Source organism: Salminus brasiliensis, chromosome 6 (genome assembly GCF_030463535.1).
Source record: "Salminus brasiliensis chromosome 6, fSalBra1.hap2, whole genome shotgun sequence".
Lineage (NCBI taxonomy): Eukaryota > Metazoa > Chordata > Actinopteri > Characiformes > Bryconidae > Salminus > Salminus brasiliensis.
In genome coordinates this window covers 10,009,881-10,023,772 of record NC_132883.1, presented here as the reverse complement: position 1 = coordinate 10,023,772, position 13,892 = coordinate 10,009,881, and the positions used below count along the sequence as shown (strand labels likewise).

At 42.2% G+C, this 13,892-nt stretch overlaps 1 protein-coding gene across 4 annotated transcripts in view; it reads left to right on the top strand.

Annotated features, from left to right (window-relative positions):
* nphp4 (nephronophthisis 4) overlaps window positions 1–13,892 on the top strand; it is a 207,082-nt gene that overhangs the window by 100,249 nt on the left and 92,941 nt on the right. For all 4 annotated transcript variants that reach the window (XM_072681571.1, XM_072681570.1, XM_072681573.1 and 1 more), the window contains 2 exons: window positions 10,468–10,638; window positions 11,862–11,991. In XM_072681571.1, coding sequence (XP_072537672.1) covers window positions 10,468–10,638; window positions 11,862–11,991 — 301 coding nt within the window. The remainder of the gene's footprint in view (window positions 1–10,467; window positions 10,639–11,861; window positions 11,992–13,892) is intronic.

Sequence of the window (13,892 nt, the reverse complement as noted above, 5' to 3'; positions counted from 1 at the left end):
GCGCCTTTTAAATAGCAACAGTACTTGTGAATATATCGACGCCGATGGGCGTGGTGGTCTCGAAATTAGGTGTGCTCAGGTACATTTCTGGCGTATTGCTATCTTGGCAACGGAAAACCCAGGTGCACCACTGACTGACAACAACCTAGGCAGATGTCAACACTCAGACGTTCATTGCCATCTTGGCAGTGAATTGCCACAGGCGTGTGCCCAACGAGCGTACACCCCCGCTTACACCCTGCACACATGGACATGCAGTAGTGCACAAACTCATAGCGTGTGCCAGTTGGCAGCTATGCAAACTTTCACATCAACAATAAACAGAATGCAAAATAAAATTATTAAATTAATTATTAAATTATTAAAACATTATTCTAGAGGCGAGGCGCTCCACTGCTTCAGCAAGCCTTCCCAAACTGTGTGTGACGTGCCATTGAAATAGTAATTCAACAAAATCAGACCACACCTGGCTCTTAAAGGAAATGGCAAGTGATGCGCAGATCGGTTTATTGCAAGTTACGCTCGAAACAGACCCAGGATTAATTAAGAGACATACTTAAGAGTACATGCGAGGTGCATGGTTGACTGTTCACCTAAGATCACTAAAATAAGGCCCTATAAATATGACAAGTTAATATTTCTACATTTTACAGTTATTAAATAACAAATAAAAGGAAAAAAGCCAGAATTAAAGGTCAAACACCCCTTTCAGTTCTTGTATAGGGGATTTTCATCTATTCTTCCTTGCTAATGGTTTCAAGTTCTACGAAATTCTTATTGGGCTGTCTTGCATGCACTGCTTTTTGGAGGTCAGTCCATAGATTTTGATTACTCCACCAACACCATGCCGTCCACACCTGCCTGCTTCATCACAGGTGAGTCTCCATGCAGGACGTCTTGTACTTGTACTTAGACATTTGTGAGTAATACTTCACCTTTTCCCCCTTTTGGTTCAAATGCAACTATGTCAGTATGAACAAAATGCAATGTGTACAACTAGAACTAGTAGTATAAACACACCAAAATATCAGGAAGGTCATTCTTGGAACCCATTCCTGTATGTATTAAAAATCTTACATAGCCTTACGTAAATGTAAACATTTTGTTTATCATTATATATTTTGCAGAAGAGTGCATTCACACTTGCACACCAGCTCTATATATACATATACATGATCAGCCATAACATTGAAACCATCTCCTTATGTCTACACCTCTTGGAGCTGGTTTCAGTGTTGTCTGAAGCTAACCTGACCATTAATCTGTCCACATTGTGGCCAATCTATGACAAACTGCCCTCGCATTATCTATTATATCTTATACAGGCTTTTAAAAACCACATGTTGATCTGCCGCTATTTGAGAACCTGGAGGACATGTGTGCAAAGAGGCTATTGAGGATGCAGGAAAGGTTTTCTTCTGATTATTTCTCCATGAAGGTCATTCTAGTGCTGTGTGTAATAGTGCACCACCACCACTCCAGAGTCTGCAACATTTTTTGCAGTAAAATGAAGAAGGGTTTGATTAGTTTTTTTTACGCAATAAGTTTCGTTGTTGGTGCTACTTGACTGTCATGTGAACTTTGCTGATGTTTTTAATCACATTAACCCTTACTGAACAAAAGCTAGGTGAAGGTGCATGTGTAAAAGGAAGAAGATACCGTGGAAACTATTTTGAATTCTCATTTTTGGTGTTGTCTTTGCTGTGGTGTTAAATTTGCTGTGGAATGATGGAGATGTTTAGTTGGTAGATGAGTAATACAGGAAATCTGGGTAAGATCTTTATTTCTGAGGCTGTTGTGACCTATCAGAGGCTCTGACAGTCAGAAATAGACTGCTTTAGTATGGTCTGGTGTTTTGGTTTGACTTGTGTAGCGCAGTCCTCTTTTTGAACAGCTTTGATTGCTGATCCCTTTGGGTTTTGCTCGTTGAGAAAGGACTTTGGATTCTTTTCGGGTTTGATCACTGATCCTGTGTGTTACGTGAGCTCTGATGAGCCTCAGAGTCGTGCTTCTCTCCTGCTGCCTGATGCAATATGTGCTAAAATGTTTACCACACTCCTCAGTTCTGTCTTATTCTGTAGTGTGTTATCTGTAGCTGCACTCTGCATTCGCCTCTATTCTGATTGTTTCAGACGCTGGACTCGTTTCTTCTGAGCTTCAGCAGCGTTTCTGCTTTTGCGCCGTTTCTCATTTCTACTTTCGAAAGAGTGGGGGTGTGTGAGTGTTTCAGATGCCGAACTGTGTGCTAGTCTGCTGTACCGTAGCTGGCGGCCATCTGCGAAAGGCTTTTGCCCCTTCACCTCACCTTGATTGCGGGACGCACTCGAGTGTTTTCAGCCGTTGCCCGTGTGGGCTCAACACAGCGCTGTAATCAACCGCACAAATGATGAATTCCCCCTCCGTAATAAGCTAGTGCTCTCGCAAAATTACAGACGAAGGCTTGTTATTGTTCCTGGGCCTACGTTTAAATCCACGGGATAATTTTTGCCTGGAGCAGTCATTTGCCTTCCGTTATTCTCTTTGCCTTCTTTGCTTGTTTGCTCTCTAAACGCAGTTTAACATTTTTTGTTCTTGAAATATAGCCTCGGTATCTTCGCGGCTCCTCCGCGCGCCTATCTTTGATGTGGAACGCTTGTTAGTTATGTGCTACAGCACTGCTCATCTATGGCCCCTTTGATTCGATTTTTCTTTGATGCACTGGCTTTGAGAGGCACTCCTCTGCATTGTGGAAATTACATACAGGCAGCTTCAAAAGGAGCCACCAGACACAATCGCACATGAGATGCGAAGCAGGTGATTTTTCTGCACGACTTTCATATCGCATTAGTACATCAGTCTACTTAGCGCTGTCTGAGTCTTCGTGTGGCTCTCTGTTCGCTGCCTCTCAATCAGATCTGATCTGTCCCTAATGGAGACCAATGTGATGAGGACCACTTAACGCACAGAGCAGGAAACTCCTTCACTCAGCCCACCGGGGGGCCTCTCTGCAGTCTTTTGGACTCACTTATTTCCTTATTTGGTACATTTTGCAGAATTACATTCAGGCTACTCACGGGGACTCTAAATAATTTGGTGTTTCACCATCAGTGTCTGAAGTTTGTGTATTTTCTTTTTTCATTTGTTCCCTGCATTTCTTGTGACTTGCCAAACAAGCAGTATTGTCTTCTAAATGCTAGATAAATGGTAAGCCATACAGTATAGCAGTGAAGTTAAGCATACAACCAGTAACTGACACATAAGTGGTTCTTGCCTTAGATGTACAGTACTGTGCAAAACTCCACCACCCTGCATCTGTCTAATTTCTGGTCCATTCCATTAAGCATGCTATTCCTCTTTCTAGAGATTTTTCTAAGATTAGCTTAGATGAGATGAGAATATCTGGATGGTGAAAAGGACACAATCTGCACTTTTACTGTAGACATTACACTTACTGGATAAACTGTGGATACCAAGTGGATAAATCTGCTTTGCTTCTGGGTCCTTTAGGCTGCGCTGTAGGCTCAGTGAAGCCATTCAGAGGCATGCTCTTGGTCTGTGAGAAGAGGGCAGATCTACTGAATTAGTAGGCATGTCTGGCTCCGCCTCTGGTCTGTAGTGCGCAGGCTTTGGTTGACAATTTTGGCTTTGTTTCTATAGATCGGAATGGCCTGAAACCACAACATTGATCTGAACTAATTTTCTATCAGCTGAAGGGGGCAGTTTCCTGGCTTTCAGAAGCCCCCAAAAATGTATAAAATTGTACCAAATAGTTACAAAGAAAGCCCAATTTTGCCATGACCTTAACGTCCATGATGAGTTTCTTTAAACCTCTGACCAGCTGTTGTGGCCACAATTGTATTTGTTGGCTTTTAAGGTTTTAAGATCGTACATCCCAGCCTCAATCACATGTTCTACACAGTCTCTGCGTTAGATGGCCATCGTTTCTTTCAGTGTGCTGTAAAATTCTGAGACTCTGAGCTTGCTGCTACAGTGGACCTGGGTTCATTAACATTCTGCCCCGTCCTTCTCTCTGCCCATCAGCTCTGTTGGCAGCCTCAGCGTAGCGTAGCGCAGTTCTGCACAAAGCGCTCCTCCCGGCCTGCTGACAGCTCTTCACAGCAGCTTCAGCTCCTGCCAACCACTCTCCCCTGCACACGCCCCACAGCAGAACCCAAGCCAAATACGCTAGCCCACTCTTCATTAGGCTAAACAGGATCATCAGTGGGCCTCCTGGCCACGGGTAAAGCGTATGCCTTTGATTTTGCTTAGATGACCAGTCCGTTTAGGCATTATCTCCTCTTCTAAAATTAAAGATTTATAAATTGCTCTTGGCTTGGACCTGTAATTCATTCTAAAGCTTTAGTAAAGTACACTTTGGTTCTTCTCACTTGTGGAGGGTGGGGAACAGGGAACCAAAAGTGGTCTTTTTATGCCATTGGTCCGAAACCCCCTCTTTGGCACCTTTGTATCTATAGCTACTATCTCTTGGCTTTGGCCGATGTTAGATTTTCAGCCTTTAAGCTCTTGGCTTAGGATTGTTTGTGTCTGTTGTGTTTGCCAGTGTTTTCAGAGCCCTGTTAAAATCCAGTGCAGTGCCTTTTTTTGAACTTTGACCAAAACCATTTCCAACTCACATCTCACTCGGTTTAAGGTTCCTGTTGGTCGGCCACTTGTATTTGTCCAAATCCAAGGCAATTCCAAGGCATGTTAGTCAAAGTCCTTCTAAAAGTGACTCTTTTCTCATTGCTGTACAAATGCTGGCTTTATTTAGGGTGGCATGTGGTGAAGATGCTCTCAGCTGTAGCTCAGCATGCTGTCGCCATCTCATTTTCAGCACGTTATTCAGCCGAGTCTTTCCAAGTGCTCTGAGCAGTTATCACCTGTGTCCCTGCCTTGCTCCATCTGAGCCCTAACCCATAAAAGCAAGGAATCATTTGTGTTAGTGTGTATAAAAGCGCATCCTCCATTCTGGGGCCCCTGTGGAAAGAGATGTTCTATTGATCCTCTTCATTAGCTTACACTACTGTGGGAAAAGCTCCAAAGCAGAAAGCGTGGCGTCTCTGTTGTGGGGGGGGGTGTATCAGGGCAGCTGAAGAAGGAGTTTGGAGTAAATAATGCAGGAAATCTTGCGTGAAACGCATCAAATCGGATCTGGCCCAGCTTCAAGAACAGGTCTAAGCCTGCAGCGATTTGAATGATTAGAAAGAAGCATCTGCTTTGTCAAGTTCAAGAGCAGAGAATTCACACAATGCATACTGTGGCTTTCATAGTTTATGTAGGAGGAAAATCTATTCGCTGAGGAGTCTCTCAGACGCTACTCCAACCTAAAGTTTGAAAGCTCCCGAGAGCCCCCTGGGCCTGATATGTAGACTATGTAAAAACACGGTTATTTTTTATTGTTATATCTATTGTTTCCTGGTAATAACTCTACCTGTTAGTGCTGCTGTCCTAATTATTTTGTCCTATAATGAACTGATCATTACTCTGATTTAAATGAACAATAGTAAGCTCTTACTAATCCAACAGTGTTCTGTATGCTCAGCCAACATACAAGTCATCCTGCTGTGTCTGTTATGTAGTGATGGAAAACACAGCACTGCTTACATTCAGCAGAGTCAACAGTTGCTCCTTCATGGAAAAGCACGTTTATCATGGTTAAAGTAGATGTGCTTGTTGTGCCATCTTGTGGCAGATTAAGCAAGTGTCTGTCTTTACCTCTTGGGCCTGGAACTGGGTTCGTCAGGTCTGACTGGTGCAGTGGTTTAAGATTCATAATATTAGCCAAAAGTGAGTTATCTGTCTCTCTAAAGCTGGGGTATACTTCTGAATATTTACTTTTAAAGACATACCACAAAATGTACTTACTTCTTACCCATTCAGCAACTATGATACACTGTATGGACAAAAGTATTGAGACACCTGCTCATTCGTTGTTTTATCTGAAATCAAGTATGGGAAAGTGTATCATGCTTTGGTTGGAGTAACTGTCTATACTCTTCAGGGAAAGCGCTCTTCCTGATTTCTATTACAAGTTGCAAGTTACAGTTTGTTCCACCTAGTGTAATATCGTTCCTTCTGAGGTAGTTGATACAGCGGTTGTGTGTCAAGCACACACTAACCAACTGTTCTCGTTGAATAATGAATAATTGAATAATTGATAACTTCACCACACTTATCACTTAAAATAAAGATTTGTTTTGTTTAGTTCACCAAAATAATGTCACAAATAATGTCTAGTGTATAGTGTTTTAAAAAAAAAAAAATGAGAAGCTTGTCTGCAGCAGCTGAGGATCATGTCTATCAATAGTAGCTAGAGAACACCAGATTTTGTGCCCTCAACAAACCTTTTTGAAGTGGATCGGAACCCTAAAAGCCAATATTAAAAATTGCACTATTAAAAATGCCTGGATCTGCCCCCAATCCCAATCCAGTAACTCGGAATTCCTAGTTACACCATTGACTTTTCTAAATGAGACAGTAAACATGCATAACTTGTGGATCCACATGGCTACCAGATCTGATTAACACAAGTTAAGGGAGTGAAGGAGGATGGATTCCCCTTTTGAGTCTTGGTTCCTCTCAAGGTTTCTTCTTCTCGACCCGAGGGAGTTTTTCGTTGCCACTATTGGCACTAGCTTGCTCAATAGAGGCTTGGACCAGGATCTCTTTGTGACATTTATTGCAAAAAGCACTAGATAAATAAAATTGAATTGAATTGACCTACAGCAACGTAACCATTTCTAGACTTGTCATTGAGGAAGACCAGTGTCTTCAATTTTCATCCAACACTTTGTTTATCTAATTAAGAAATTCTTACCTAATGTCCTTTTCTTTTAAAGAATATTCCTAATGTATCCTTACCCTTTTATAAATATGCTTAATTTATCCTTATCCTTATAACTTAACTGACCATACTGACTACTGTATTACCTGACTACTGTATTTGTGTTCATTCGTATTCATTCTAATGTTTCAGTTTTTATACTAAATTTGTTTTTATAGCCAAAAACACCCATGGCTGCCTAGAAGTTTGCTACAGTACTTTACATTCAAGTAGAAATGTTCAAACTTTTTGCAGCCTGGCACTGGAGCTAAGTCTTTTGGATCCCTCCCTGTCTTTGAGCTATGGTGGCTGGAGTCCACCCTGACCCCCTTGAGAGGTGAGAACACTCCAACTGTGAACTTCCCAGCAAGCGCCTAGACAGTGCTCTGAATTTACAAACAGCCGGAGTGTGCTGAGCGAACTGGTAGAGCGGATTTACAGGCATGTGTGTGTGAACGGCAGCGTGTGTAGCTAGCCACCTCAGTGGGCATTCTGAAGCTTTATTGTTTTCTTCAGCGCTCGGAGAGTTTGGCCAGCCTGTGTGTACTTCAGCGTCAGAAACACAGAACCGCTGTGAAAGGCATTAGCGGCTATACATTAGTTAAGATATTGAGCGGGTGTTTACTGGCGTGCGCAGGACTCTCGACAGGAGATGCGCATATTGAGCTGGGGTGTGTGGTGTTTTATTGCAGCATGTTCTCGCTCTCGGCCTGTGTGATGTATTGGAGCTGCGGAGATGAATCTCCTACATTAGTGCTCTTTGCTGAAGTGCGGAGTATTCATCACACAGCAGATACATCACAGCCCAGATATATCACAACACCAGCCTACATCATGCCATGAGTCCCTGTGTATGTGAGTGTGAAAGAGAGAGAGAGAGAGAGAGAGAGAGAGAGTGAAGGGGAAGGTGAAGAGGAGGGAGGAAAGAGACTGAGGAACACACTGAACTGAAAGACAGGATATGTTCTAGTTCAATAGAGAGTCAACTTGCAGAATTTGCATTGGCATTTGCATCCTCCCGGTATCCTCTGTTTTCCATATTTGCCAGAGTAAATAGTTTGTGATTCTCAATTAAAAATGTAAAAGATGAACAGAATGTGTAGAAGCATGTTATCAGAAAAAATATGATTGTAAAAAGCAACAACTGCATCCAAACACTTCCTAAAACTGAAGATCAATATTTTACATTGCTGTGGCGAGTCTCTGGCCTCCTCATCGTTGCAGAATTGTTCGGTGGGCTTTTGAGCACGAACTACTTGTTTAAAGTCCTATCACAGCATCTCATTGGGGTTCAAGTCAGGACTTTGACTAGCCCACTCCAAAATCCAAATGTTCTTTCTTTTGAGCCAGTCAGGCCTTTTGCTCTGTTTCGGTTCATTGTCTTGCTGCATAACCCAGTTGCATTTGAGCTTCGGATTACTGATCAACAAGCAGATGTTCTCCCACAGAATATTTAGGTAGAGAGCCGAACTTTTTTTTTTTTTTTTTTTCTTCTCAGTTATGACCATTTGCCCTGGATATGAAGCAGGAAAGCATTTTCACAGCATCCCACTACCAACACCATGTTTATGGTCGTAGTATAGTTGTATTTTGGAATTAGCTTTACATCAAATGTTACAGGACCCCTGTCTCACAAAAAAGGTCCACACACATTAAAAAAAAAAAATGTTTCTGACACAAAAATAAAGTCAAAAGGCAACTGCACCTTCTATAACTGAGATCAATAATTCACATTGCTGTATTTCTGGCCCTCTCTGCTTTTATTCAATCACATTAGTGGGCTTTTGAGAATTAACTGCTTGTCCAAAGTCTTACCACAGCATCTCAGTGGGGTTTCACAGTCAGGACTTTTTCCTTTGTTTCGGGTCACTGTCTTGCTGCATAACCCAGCTGCATTTGAGCTTTGTATTACGGACGTTCTCCTTCATGATCTTCTGGTACAGAGCAGAATTCTTGGTTTCCTTTGTCCGGACATGCCCAGGATATGAAGCAGCAAAACATTCACATCACTCTACCACCACCATGTTTATACACTGTTAAAAGTATCCTTGAGGAACCTGGAGGTTTTTCGATTTGAAACTCTGGAAGAATCTCTTAAGGTGCTTTAAGGAATCTTCAGGAAAAGATTTTAGAAGAAAAAAGGTTCCTTGAAGGTTTGTCAAAACACCATCAGAGGTTCTTCCAAATTTTCAAATTGAAGAACCTCTAAATATTCCTCAAGGTATTTATACTAATAACAGTGTATTATGCAAGTCCTTATTGACCTCTGTCTATGTTCGACTAATCAGTCTACAGAACATTACTCCAAAAGGCTTGGAGGCCATTACGATTTTCCTATTGGATAGCAATGAATTTTCAATATGCAGCTCTTCCAGGAACCAGTTGTCTCTTTCTAATGGTGGAATCATAAGTACTGATCTTATTTGAGCTGAGCGAAGCTTACAGTTCCTTAGATGTTTATCTGGGTTCTTTTGTGACTTTCTGAATGAATTGGTGCTTCACTCTTGAAGCAGTTTTAGGAGGCTGGCCATTTCTGGGAAGATTGTATAGGACGGTTCACCACTGTTACTGTGAAATAGCTTAGTAACCCTTTCCAAACAGATTTATGCTCGTCTCTTCTCAGATTTAATTTTTGGCATAGTAAGCTTGGGACCTTCAGCCTACTTCACACTGCAAAAAAGGTTCTATTTAAGTAATATTGAGATTCAGCAGAGCTGGTAGTAAGTTATCAGAGTCTTAATCACTGTGCCACTGCCGCTGTGACACCCTTCACAGCATTTTAAGGTTCTTTTGATAACACTTTTATCACCGTGGTTTATCTGTGATGTTACATTAAATGAAGAGAGCATTAGAAGAAGAAGCAACAGAAACAAGCTAGAGAGCAGAAGAAAAGGAGGGCTGATTCTCTTTTCTCCCCTCTTGTTCTTTTTCTCATATGATTAATTACATTGAGCGTTGCCTGACCAGCTTATTAATTATTGGCCATAATACGTTATCCCAAGGGAAGAAGCGAAAGCAGCTCACATCTCTCTCTCTCTCTCTCTCTCTCTCTCTCTCTCTCTCTTTTTCTTGCCCCCTCTCTCTGCTGTTTATGTTAGTGTATGTGGAGTGTATTTTTCCTTTGCTCCATTCTGGTTAATCTAGGCTTGGCCTGAGATGAGTGTTGGCTGATATATATATATATATATATATATATATATATATATATATATATATATATATATATATATACTGTAGCTGCTCACTCACTGCATAATGAATGGGCTTATTTACTGCCCAGTGTCCAGAGAGGCCTCTTAAACTATCACTCTCACAAGAGCCTTGCTCTATATACATCTCTATCACACACACACATACCCTCCCCCTCCCTTCTCTCAATTCCAGTTAATTATGTGGTGAGCAGAGATGCATTCTCAGCATGTTTTAGGCATCCATCATGAGCAAATCTGTTTACCGTAAACTGATCTGCATGAACCTAAAGTGAGCTGATTGTCAACCCCTGACATACAAAGTAACTAGTGAGAGTTCCTCACCCTCATAACCAGGCCTAATTCCTTGAATATAGTCAGTCATAGTAGATACTGAAGAATAAGCTGGTAGATTCTTAGCCGAAGAGTAAGTCTAGCATTTGGGGATGTCATGACCGTCTCTCTCCGTCTCTTCAGATTACCTCGGCGGCCGTGCAGAGGGCGGTGTTCATGCAGTGCTTGCGCTGGTGTGTGTGGAGTCCTTTTTCCGACCCCGAAGGACCTTCTGAAAGTGTTTGTCTCCAACTGCAGGGCGGCGCCCTACCCAACCCTAGTGAGGTGATGGTTTACACAGCACACACACTGCAGGTAAGAACCTAACCTAGAAACAAAACTTGGTGAGTAGTGACTGTCAAAGAAAAATGTCAGATCATTATTTTGGCAAAACTTGCACTTCTTAACAAGGAAGACAATTTGAACACAAATCTGTGTGTTGCAGAATACACCCACGTTAGTTCTTAGAAATGAGTCTAAGCTATGTAGGTGGTGTTCGCATGTAATTAATTTGGGGGAAAAAAACAAACAAAAAAAAACAATGATGGCAAACTGTGCCCACCGTGACCAGTATGCTACAGTCACAGTGCTATAGTTATCACTGCAGTCCTTCTTTCTCAGATCAAATCAAATCATATTGAGGAACAAATTCAGGCTCACGAGCTTAATGCGATTTGTTTTGTGCAGCCCTACACCGACTATTAGTGCTGCATTTGGAATCCAAACCAGCAACCTCCTGTGGTAGCAGCTGGTAACCCTTTACTGGTGGACCACCGCCAATTCGAGCATGTACTCAAAAACATTTACTTCCATCTCCTCAGTAATGCTTCTAAACACATCATAAAGAATCTCTCTCGTACAGATTAAAACAGGCAAGCCACTTACGTGTACTCTGCACACACATCTACTAGCTGTACTGGAGCTACAGCTCATATGCAATTACAATTAAAATAATGGTGTCAGTGCAATTATGTAATTACTGTTGAATGTCGAGGTCCAGTGCAAGGGTGCCTACTGTCCAAGCAGAGCATCCGGTCCAAGAGGAGGAGAAACTGTGGATTTCAGCCTAACTAACCTGTACCACAGCCATTACACCATCATTACTGTATTAGCTCCATGCTTTTGTGCTGGTGTCATATTAAAGTCAATTAGCATCATTAGGGAATGGGAGTCTGCAGTAGCAGCTCTTCCTCTCCATAGCAACTCCTCCTCAGCCAGCTTCTCCTCAGGACAGCCGTCGCTAACCGAGCCGCTCACACCGCGTAAGCTAGCTCAAAGCTCCTGCATGATTAAAGCCGCAATGCTAAGATAATCCTTTGATTCCACGCAGACATTCTGTTGCAGATTCCCCTCGCTGCACAGGTGTTGCTCGTCTGAAAGCCTAGAGAAAGTGGAACAATCGCATGCAAGTCTTCAGTGTGTGTAGATGGTTGTAGATTTCCTGCCTCGGTTAATTATTTTGATTAGTTTGATGGAGTTTCGCTTGGCGGGGTGAGGTGAAATAAGACACTGCATTATGTGTTCTACCTCTCTTTAAGACTGATGCAGAAAGGAGTGTCATCAAGTTCAAGTTCTCATCGGCAGTGGAGGGCGCAGCTTCCAGCGTGACATTCAAACGAGTCCCTCTGGAAACGCATCAGCCTAAGAAGTTACAAACACCATCCCAAGGTGAGGTTCTAGTAGTAATGGGTTTTATCCACCCCTAGCCTTCATTTATCATTTCTGTACAATGCACGCCTGTAAAATACACAGCATTTGCTACATTTTGCCATATTAGGCCTCAATAAGTCTACACTTGACAGTTGCTTAGAGTGCAGTCAGAAGCTTAGAGACTTAAATTAAATGTGCTTTTCAGAAACTTAAAGACAAAGACTGTGCACAAATGCTTCAAAGCGGTGGCCTCAAGGTCCAACAGGAATCTTAGATTGGGGGCAGTAAAGGAACAGCGCTTTCTCCTCCCTCAACATTCACGGCTAAAGTGCTCTTTACAAAGGCACCTAACCCCCTGTTGCTCCCCAGGCGCTAAGGTGTCTGCCCACCACTCTAGGTGTGTGTTCTCACTGTCCTTTGCCCAATGGCAGAAGGGTTAAAGGCAGAATTTAATTATGTTCTACTGCTGTGCTGTGCTAATTCTAATCCTAAATGACAAATATCTTTGACAAACATAAATAGCTGATGCCTCTGTGTAGTGCTGGGCGATATGACCTCAAATTACGATTACGATAATTGAACGGCTATACAAGCTCCTAAAGTTGCTCAGTTGTGTATGAGTTCTCCTCCATGTTGCATCCCTGCCGTAGACTGGACGGAGCGGAGTCACGTGACTACACATGTGGTACTGTGTGTATATGCATATAAATAACCAACTTGGGTGAGATTACTTCACTTAGAGATTCTGAATGTCTGTTTCGATTCGTTTTTGATTAATTGCCCAGCTCTACCTCTGTATTCATTTATTTCCAAAATCAAGAACATAAACATTTTGGCTTGCAGTCAACAAGTCAACTTAAATAGTACAAATAGTGAAAGTAGTGCAGTATAACTAAGACATCCCCACAGACATCCTAGTGTCTCCTGAGGCATATGTATTCACCGTAGGTTGTTTGTCACAGTATGTGGCTTTACTTTTTTCATACCAACTTTCTATTCAACTGTGGACTTATCCAATCAGTAAGTTAGTCAGTCAGTCTGCCTTTTTGTCGGTTGGTGTGCCAACTCCTGCTAGTTTGATTGCAAGCTTGCTTTGGCCCCAGCAGTCCAGCAGCAGTGTGTACCTGCCCAGCTGAGGAGTCAAAACCCTGTGAAATAGGGCTCACACCAGGGTTTAAACACACTGTCCTCAGCATGAGAAATGCCCACTGAGTGCATAACGCATACCCTGACTGAGAGCGAGAAGAACAAGCACACCAGGCTCTCCTTCACATGCAGTGCAGCCCCAATACATTAGAAGCAGAGAGGGAGAAGGAAATATCGAGAGAGGTAGATGATCAGAACTGAAGGGCTTGCGTTCAGCGGTAGGATATGTATAGTTAATAGAACATTAGCAATAAGAAGGTGAAATAAACGGTAAATTCTTTGGATCAGTGCTATAGAAGAACCACTTTTGGTTCCCTGAAGAACATTTTGTTGGAAAGATTTTCATAGAATCATACGTCCAAGCCAGGAACCATTTAGCGACCATTGTATATTTCTTTTAAGAGTGTGGTTTTATAAGTTTAAGGCACGTCATACTGTACGAGATGGTGCCAGCAAATTCTTGGCTACATTCTGTAGCCGACTGTGTGATCTCACTGACGTTCATGTGTGCTGCATGCCAGATCCTACTGTAATGACTTTCTTTATCGCCCATCAGAACCTTTTTTTTGTTTACTAACATAGTGCTAGGTCAGTAGTGGACTTACAATAGAACCACTCTTGTACCACACCACTTCTAATTCCATAAAAAAAAACTTTTAAAGTATGTTTCTTCAAGCAGTAGTTCTCCAACTGGTCTTCAAGAACCCCTTCATGGCACCATTTAGTCTGTCAGTCTTTGCTCTGTTGAGATCTGGAGAAGAACCTGTCTAAAA